Consider the following 9,828-nt stretch of genomic DNA (forward strand, 5'->3'; position numbering starts at 1 on the left):
AAATGGTGCAAGAGCTCGACAGGTATTAATTGATATACTTAACCATTAATATAAAAAATAAAAATAAAAATAAAAAAGTGACTGAACTTTCAAAGTGTCAACCATTTTAAGTGTTTGAATTTCCGCGCCATTTTTCAAAATGTTGACGAAAGATACAAACCCAGGCAACACTCCGAGCTCGTGAAATTCGTGATATTACACTAGGTCTGCATCACTTGTCAAGATGCTATTCTTCCTAAACATAATAGCATTACTCAAATTCCATGAGTCCAATAAAATAACATCATTAAAACATCCTAGGTTTCTTTGCTTAAAATATTTGAATTCTACTATCTAAAGGTTGATTTTCTATTGATTAATAAAAATGTTCACTTCTAGTGTAAAGTCTCAACCATTTGGTGCATGCTAGCTTACTATGATGCACCAACACGACATGTATCGGACATATTAATACTCAATTTTTTAAAAAAGTATTGATACAACAAATTATATTTTTTAAAATTCTTCATTTATATAGAATAAATTTAGTTTTATACATGCTATTAATTTTTCTTGTTAAAATCCTTGAAATATTAGTACCTATTATTTTATTTAACAATAATTTAGAGTTAAAAGTACATAATATGTTTGATAAAGAAAGAAAAATGACCATGGGACATGCTACTCTAATTGAAGTGCAAATGCAACATAGATGATTTATTACATTCGTAGTGAATCATTCTTGAGTCATCGACACTGGACATACCTTCATAAATAATAATATAATGTCCCTATCTTTTCAAACATTTCACAAAGAGATTTAAAATCAATTTCAGAAAAATTCCTAGTTCTAAAGGAATAAGAATGGAAAGTAATTTTCGACAATTATGGAAAACATCCCAATGACAATGGATTATTCATCAAGCTTCTTGTGCAAATACACCACCAAAAAATAGGGAAAATGCAAACTTTCTTAAAGTGCCAAGGGCTTTGCTATTCGTATGGACGTTCCTAAATGCAATAAAAGTGAAGTAATGTTAAAACCACCTGAGTGATTAACAGAATGTGAACCCTTGTTCGTATGAAACTTCTATGAACATACTTAAAATGGTCTTTCCTTCTGGATATATGTTTTTCTTCTTTTACACTTAAAAGTTGTTTGGATGCATTATGTGTCTATTACACGCAGACGCACCAAAAGCAAAACTCCAACTAAAAAAGTTAAGTTTTCAATCCCATGACAAAGTGACTTTTTCAGATATCACCACCTAACGAAGTTACAAGTTTTCAATTGCATATAGCTGAAGTTTAGTTTCAATGGAAGTCATTATCTTTCTAGAGTATACATCGCTTCACCTAAGTTTCTCTCCAAGGGTTGGTGGGGTGGGGGGAAAAATACTTTACAGATAATAAAATAGTAGCATTAGAATGCTATACAAGGACAACAAGATAGGCACAAAAGGGGCTGCTGTGGCAAGGCCCCAAAAAATGGTATTCGGTTAAATAATTGAGAAACCGAGGGATTTGTTCCACCAGGAAGGATTCAGTTACCCCTCCCAGTGACCAGCTAATTTCTTTGGTGTTCATAGGAAGTTTAAGTATTTCACTATGCCTTACCACTCCACCATTTTCAATCCATTTGGCTTAAAATCAGCCATTCCACTTTGAAAATGACTGCTTTTTGGTTTTGTAGAGTAGTAGTGAATAAGTGCTCAGATATTGACAGATTAGGGGAACTAATTCTCAATAGTCCATGGGAAATTCAGGGTAGAGCAATGTCATGCTGGGTTATGAACGCGTGAATGGTGCATCTGCACCATATAAGGTGAAATATTTCTTCATGATTGTTAAACTTCAGGTTTCAGGCTTGATTTGTGCCAAAGTTTGTATGTTTTTCAAGAGATTGAGAGTCTCGATTCTCTCTCCAAAAGTTCTTTCTTCAACCATCGATTTATTCAATCACAATGAAGACGATCAAAGCTGAGCTTGTAGTGTGCTCGAGTTAGATACATGTGCTCATGTGAGAATCAAATGACCAAGTGCTAAGCTTTTAGTGATTTAATTGATCTTTACAGGCCAACAGTCTGCTAACATACATAAATTTCTTAAAAAAGACGATATTTTAATGAAAATATCCCCATTTATCATCATATGCAAGCTCAAATGAATCGTCTCCATGTCAGAACCACATTCCACTAATATTTAAAAAAAGAGCATCATAAGAAATATGCATATATAGTAGCCGCAGATAACCCAGACAGCCCGCATAAAATATTACAGTTTTGAGAACATAAAAAATTCATTTAATTATTAAAATAGCACAATATACTTACAGAGACAACGAGGAGCAAGCGAAAGGGACTGCCACGGCGAGCCCAGAGGAGAACATGCTGACCGGTATTCTCCGAAGCTTGACGAAGCAAAGGAATATTCTCAGAAACAGATATTTTAATCCTGTGAAGTAGAGGAGCAGAAGCATAACTTGAATTTGGATTCGGAAAGAAAATTGCACTTATGAAACGATACAAAATGGTGAGAAGTGTGAGTTCTTCATTGGTATAATCCGAAGTTTGTTTTTGGCTTTTGGTATAGAAATCTGATTCTTCACCATCGATTAAGACGCTGTTTAGCCCGTCCGTAGCATCCGCCATTTTCACCCTCACTGTGTGCTTCTGCTTGTGAAAATTCTATAAAATCCTTTCACGATTAATCTCGAGATTGGAGATTGGATGAAAGTCATTTGATTTCTTTTCTTTACTGTGATTTTGATTAGCCGACTGAGATTTGCAGGGTCTTCACCAATCACCACGCGTTGCACCAGAGTTTTATTTATTTATTTATTGTTATTATTTTTCTTTTTTGGGACACGTATTTGTTAATTGTAGTCTACTTCTTCTTTAGAGAAGAAGAATTATATATTGTAGTTTAACTAATTTGTAGATTGGAATACAAGTTTTCTCTTGGAAGTTAGGATATTTCTTCAAAGATAAGGCGCATGCATGAGTTTGACTCGCTTAATATTTTGACAATTCAGTTGGAAAGACTCTTGAACCCTTACCTATTTGGGGCACAACCCGCAGTTTACTTGGTCTGCGTGAAGAGAGGCTGAATCGTAAGTCCCAGAATTAATCGCTGTAAGGCGGACACCTAGGTATAAAATAAAAAATAAAATAAAAAGAATTATATATTCTTTTAAAGTAGGATGTTTTCTATTTTTAAAAAAATCGAATCTTAAAATTAAATCATATTTTATAATTTTTTAAATAATTAACAATACTTTATACCATTTCTTTTAACTAAAACTAAGGATCTCAGCTAAATTAAAAGTATGAAAAATATCTATTAAATAAATGGGATAATAATTTTAATACTAAAATTAGAGTGGTGCCATGTGGCACAACGTAATAGGTGCTGTTCAAACATGTCACATCGCCCCTTGTTTACGTGGTCCTATTCAAACGGCTAAACTCCCAAAATTAATAATCCCAGCTAAATTAAAAATATGAAAAATGTCAATTAAATAAATGTAATAAGAATTTTAACTTTTTAAAAAATAAATTGCAATTAAACTCTAAAACTTTTTAAAAAACTATAGTGAGTCCGAATAAATTATTAAAAGAGTTATTAATACAAAATATTCATATCTTTTAATATTATTGTGTAAAATGTATACCTTTCATTTTCAACATTTCAACCTTATTTTCACTTAAAATTGCTAAAATCATCATTTTCATTCACTTTCTCAATAAAAAGTTGTCAAATTACAAACATACCTTCTAATTTAAATAATAAATTAAGAAAGGAAAAATAAAAAAACAAATTAAAATTACACTTCCAAAGTTTTCAAAAAAGTACAAATAAATTTCGAATAAATAATTTAAAAAGAAATTAATTTTTTAATTTTTTGTTTTTAGTACTTATTTGAAATTTATTTATTCTTTCTTGAAATTTTTGAGAGCATAATTTTGATTCATTCTTTATTTTTCTTCTCTTTATTTTTATATTGTTTAAAAATGAGAATTATTCTATAGCTTTTAATTGAAAAAATAGATAAAAATAATAATTTCAATAATGAAATATAAAAGTATAGGTGAAAAACATTTAAAAAAAAATTAAAGATAAAGGCATTTTATACTAATTACTCTTTTAATAATTCATTTGGACTCATTCACAATTTCTTAAAAAGTTTGGAGAATAATTGCATTTTAATTTTTTTTTATATTTTATTTTTTTGTTTTATCTAAATAGAATGACTTTTAATTGACAAACGGGATGAAAACAACCTTTTTTGGCAATGAATGATGAAAATAGAAATCAAAATTTCAAAAATAAAAAGTAAGAACGTCTTGCACAATAAAATTAAAAGGTAATGACATTTTGTACTAATTACCCAAATTAAAAAATACAAAAAATTCATTTAATTAAATGTAATAAGAAATTTAATTTTAAAATCGTATGAAGTAAATCAACGCTAAATTTTGGGACCCTATAGAATTAGTCGAATTACGCTTACATTGACCCAACACCCACGATAATTGAGAGAAAAAAAAATCGTATGTAGTGAACACATTAAATAGAAAAAGTAAAATATATGAAATTTTTCGAGAAGGGATACCACGTCTTACTCGAAAAGTTTCTGTAATTCTTGCAAAATTATTTTTTATTAACAAATTTTTTTTTAAAAAAAATCTGATATTATTTCAAAAAATTTTAAAAATAAAGACATACGATCTTACTTACATGATTAGAATAAAAAGGGAGGCTAACATAACCTTGCAGAATCTGCGAGGGGGAGATTTCCATCCAATGAAAGTACCTTAAAATTTTGTTAGAAATTACAATAAATATCAACAATTAATTTAACCACACGTTTCATAAAATTCAAATCATTTATTAACTTATCAATCATACATTTGATCAGCCTTTGTCAAAATCTATTAAACTTTGAAGATTAATGTTATTTAGCACAACTAGTGTTTCACGACAATTAGATGATTGGTGACCCCATTTAGACTTGTCCAATGAAATTAAGAAGAATTTTAATTCATTGAACAAGTCAATGTGAACATGCATCGTCACTTATTGATAAATAACATTATCCTACTTGAAAAGTAAATTTTTTGATAATAAATTTTTTAAAGAATGGGTGATTAAACGATATTAAAAATAACATTATCCCACTTGTACAAGAACTTGCTGAAAACGCTGGTAAACTTCCTCTAAATATCTTCTAACCTAACAAAGTGATTCAAAAAAATTATTCAAACATATTAAAAACAGTTTTTTTGTCTCAAAAAAACCTTTTAACTTTTCAAAAAGTATACCAAACAGACCCTAAGTACATAAAAAAATGCAAATATATTAAAATTAATTAGCATTTACATTTCCAAACTCATTGCATCAAGAAAACTCCAACAAAAGAAAAATGTAGCAAGCCGCACCATCTTATGAACATAAAAAATTTCATACAAAGACACTTATTCTTTTTTTTTTTTTTTTTAATGGTCATACAAAGACACTTTTTGCGGGCTAAGATCCAAGATCAACAAGTAAACAGCAAAAATCATACATTAACAACCCTCAAGCAATCACGAAAGCATAGACACCTTTCGTATGCAAGATCCAAATCAATAAGTAAACAACAAATCATACATTAACAATCCTTGAGCAATTACTTTGTGAAAAAGGAAGTGATTAAACGATGACAACTAGGAGGTTGGCTTGGAAGCTGTCAACAATTTAGTGCCAAAGAATTCTTTCTTGTTTTTTTAATCATTGAAAGTAAATAAAACAGCGTAAACAACTAGCAGAGATGTCCACATTAGCATTTGCAATTCTTGGCCAAACTTGAATCAATCCAGTCTGCATGAGGCCACAATGCAACATAGTCCTCAAGTTAATGCTTGGCCTAAAAGAGGAGCAGATGAAGAACTTAAATGAACCCATCACTTTCAGTTTTGCGCACAGACAATAAGAAATCTAGTCTCAAAGAGGCAACCATAAGAGTCGTCGTAAAGACAGCTACTTGTTTCTAAAAGTTTATTTATTTATTTTTTTTACATCAACTCGTTTATTTATAATTTAACAACGAACTATCCAAACCTACTTCTAATAAGTAAATTTTTTAGCATTCCTCACACATTTGAAAGTGGGTATTCATACATTTTAGTGCAGCTGAGACATCAAAGCAGTCATTCTTTTAACACATCTCAAGGAATGTTCAACATAGCTAGCTCTTCACAACATGTTATTTGCAAGAACCAGATTTTTAATGAAGTTATTCAGAGAGGAAAACATACCTGGCAGTTAAAACAATAGTTTGCTAAACTATTGTCAGCAACAAGAAGCTTCCAAGGAACAAAATGAGAATCACTGTGTGTGAGAGCATCTGAGTAATAGACAATTGTTAGAACCTCAGCAAAACATGTGCATCAATGTTCTCTATATTTGAATAAGTTTGGTAACCAAATGAACCAATCAAATAGTACTTCATATCTAAGCATCCCGCATAACTATGGAATTCCAAATCCAAGATATAAAATCAGCAGTAATAATGTTTAGAAGCTTACTTCAACCCAATTAACAAGGAATTGCCCAGACAATAATTGAAACCACTCAATATCATCACTATGCAGTAAAATGTCAGGTAAATAATTTATTGTCCATTAAGTAGACAATAATATAATGAAAACAAAGAAGTAAACATTTCAGTTCAACGGAGCTGCTTCAGCTTTCATTGCAACATCATATGGGTTGGAAAATACAATACAAAGTCAGTTAAAACTATAGTTTGCTAAAGATGTTTCTGAAGGGCACCTTTGTCCCTGCAGAGGCTGAGGATCCACAAGCAGGTTAGAAAAAAACTAACCATGGCATTTTCCCCAATATAACCTTCTTTATTGAGCTCTTTCGATATTACTCCAAATATACCAGCAAAAAGCTAAGCGCGAGATCCTCAATTCCTTCATTCCTTTTAATGATCACCTTCAATTTGCTTATCACCAGTATCTAAGTTTTTTTTTTTTTTTTTTTTTTCAAAACCCTGTGATATCAAGCATTGCTTAAAATTTCAAAATATGATAACTAACATTTGATGAGAAAGCAGGACGACAAAACAGAAATTAATTTCCCAGCATCATTTCACATCATAATAAGTTCATCCCACTCCTTTTTCACACCATACGAATATAGTTGCAGAACCAAATGATAATGATAATGATGATCATGATCACGATATGCTACCTAGCATCTAAAAATAGAATATGTTAGCATTAAAATCAAATCGTTTACAATTCTGCATTTCAATACTTATGACAGTTAACTGATGCAATCTTTCCGTCTAAAAATCTTAATAATAATATGGGATCTGTTACGCATGATAATCAATGCAAAGGCTCTAGATTAAATAATGTATGCCAATATCTGGTTGTCTGCATCATCAAGCCACAAATCGTCACATCAAAGAAACTCTTACTAAGGAAAATCAATTTGATCCATCTCTACTGTTAACTTGAGTAGGTAAACAAGAACTAGTTACCATCAAAAAAAGGGCTTGCCGTTAGGCTTGCATGATAATATGTTTCTCATATAGCTATACAAATAAAGCACTTGTTTGACAAATATTATTTGAAAACTCTTTTTTTACATATTCATTTTCAACCACATGTTCACTCAATAAAATATTTTGTAAGTAAACCCAAAACTTTTTCTTACGTTTAAACTAAACATTCTCCTAAAAATCATTATTCAAAACATTGTTTTTAACAAATAATGACCATCAAATAGGGGCAAAATATCAATTGCACAATCACTGAAAATACTTACCCACTTCCTATATAACGACCTTAAATAGACACTTACAAACGCTGGCTGCCTCTTGTTCATTGTTGGACTTATCTACTTGACTTGATAAACTTTCTAAGAGAGACTTACAAACCCTCGGTTCGTATTAAAGATGACCTTACAATAGGGAAATCGTAAATAACAGATTGTCAATGTTACTTAAAATAATGCACATCCATAATGCACATCCATATAAATGTAATTAAGCCCCATCGACACAACGTTTCTAATACCTTAACGTGCATAAAGCACCAAAACTAACAAGGGATCAAATTACCATTATACACTAGTCAGTATGATGAAAAAGAGGGACTTTTGGTATGTAAAAAAATGGAGTTGGAGCTAAAAAATTCCATTGTAGCCAGCAGATAATTACATTAACATCAAATCTTCAGTAATTGTAAGTTTAACAAGAAAGCTTTCACTTCATCAAAAACAGAAATCTAACCTCAAAAGAGAATCACTAACTTGAAATATTCCATTTCCACAGTAATCTGATCGTTGGAGAAAAAATAAACAAAAGACATTCACCTAGCAACGTCATAATACGCATAATTAACTAGTTACATATACCTCTACAAGGCAAAACCTTTCAAATATTCTGGGTCACGCTTGGCCCTCTCCTGGAACTTCTTAAACCACCTGTCCAAAATATCCATAGGCACCACCAGCTTCGACCCATCCACACCACAAAACGACTGCATGAAATTGAACAGATTTTCACCCACTTTCAAGGCCAGCCGCTCAATCTTCTTCTCAGCCGCCACGTCTAGGGATGGCAGGGCCGCCAAATCCTCCACCGACACCCCAATCTTGGCAGACAATGGCGGTACTTCAGGCGCAGTTAGCTGCAGCTGAGCAGCGTTGCTTCCAGGCTCGGGCCACGGCAATGATAGCACGGCGGAGGGGCGTGAAACCATTACCGCCCCACAAAACAAGAAATGGCTGCCCGGAGACTGGATATAGACGGCTAAGGCCTTGTCAGGTGGGAGCGTGAAATTGTTGAGCAAAAATATGCAGACTTCTCGGATCGAATCATACTCCTCACCGACGAAGTGATTCATGTCCAAGACCCAGTGGAACGTATCAATTTGGGCGAAGGTGGAGATGTCTAGGGGGAAGCTACGATTTGGAAAAACTACTCCGAACATTCTCGCTTTAGTGACAATTTTGATTTCTTGGCCTTTTGTCTGTGCAAGAAAATTATGTACGCAGAGAGAATTGGTAGTGTAAGCGTTCAGGAGGATCAGAATGAAAATATTCTCAAGCTTTAGAGGGGCAACTTTTGGCACGAGTCTTAGAAAAGTCTAGAACGGTCTAGAGAAGTCTAGAGGGAAAAATGTGTAGTGTAGTATTGTGGTATACGTACGGAGCGAATTTAACTCTTGTTTGAATTCCATTCTTGTGGAAAAATTCATTTTTCAACAATGTTTTAACATCATTTTAACCATACATTCTTCAATAAAATAATATTACACGCAAATTCAAAATTTTTCCTTATTTTTTAATTACATATTTTCCATCAATACACTATTCAAAATTTCATTCTCCCCAAAATAATGGGGCTCAAACAAGGGCTTAATTATGGCCGGTTGGGTAATAATTATAAAAATTGATTTTTTAATCGATAGAGAGAAAACTGAATTTATTTGTGAGAGAAAAAGTAAAAAATGACGTTAGAATAATGAAATAATAATTAAAAATTTGATTTTTTGGAGGTAAAAAATTGCTATCAAATAGGGCTTAGATCAAAATCACATAAAAAAATTCCACTTATATTTTGACATCTTATCATTATGTAAAATATTATGGGCCTATTTGGAAGCAATTTTTCTATCAAAAAATTAATTTTTGGACCGCTATTTCACTATTTCAGCATTTATATTTGACTTCTCCTTTCACAAGTGAACCCCATTTTTTTCTTACAGTCAAAAAATATATTCTCAAAACCACTCTCAAACAGACTCTAGATAAATGGTTATCTACAACAAATATTTTTCAAATGGG

General features: G+C 31.8%; 1 protein-coding gene across 1 annotated transcript; it reads right to left on the reverse strand.

Annotated features, from left to right (window-relative positions):
- Window positions 1-5,591: 5,591 nt before the first annotated feature.
- Window positions 5,592-9,121, reverse strand: LOC111388834 (protein OPI10 homolog). Its single transcript, XM_023013646.1, has 3 exons — window positions 8,395-9,121; window positions 6,279-6,367; window positions 5,592-5,887 (listed from the first exon to the last, which is right to left on the reverse strand). Exon 1 carries the CDS (start codon window positions 8,970-8,972, stop codon window positions 8,397-8,399), a length of 576 nt encoding a protein of 191 aa, XP_022869414.1. The 5' UTR covers window positions 8,973-9,121; the 3' UTR covers window positions 5,592-5,887; window positions 6,279-6,367; window positions 8,395-8,396.
- Window positions 9,122-9,828: the final 707 nt, after the last annotated feature.

Source organism: Olea europaea, unplaced genomic scaffold, assembly GCF_002742605.1.
Source record: "Olea europaea var. sylvestris unplaced genomic scaffold, O_europaea_v1 scaffold531, whole genome shotgun sequence".
Classification (NCBI taxonomy): domain Eukaryota; kingdom Viridiplantae; phylum Streptophyta; class Magnoliopsida; order Lamiales; family Oleaceae; genus Olea; species Olea europaea.

What these genes read in the sequence shown, in the direction of transcription:
- LOC111388834 (XM_023013646.1), bottom strand. Translation starts at nt 8,972, where the DNA reads ATGTTCGGAGTAGTTTTTCCAAATCGTAGCTTCCCCCTAGACATCTCC.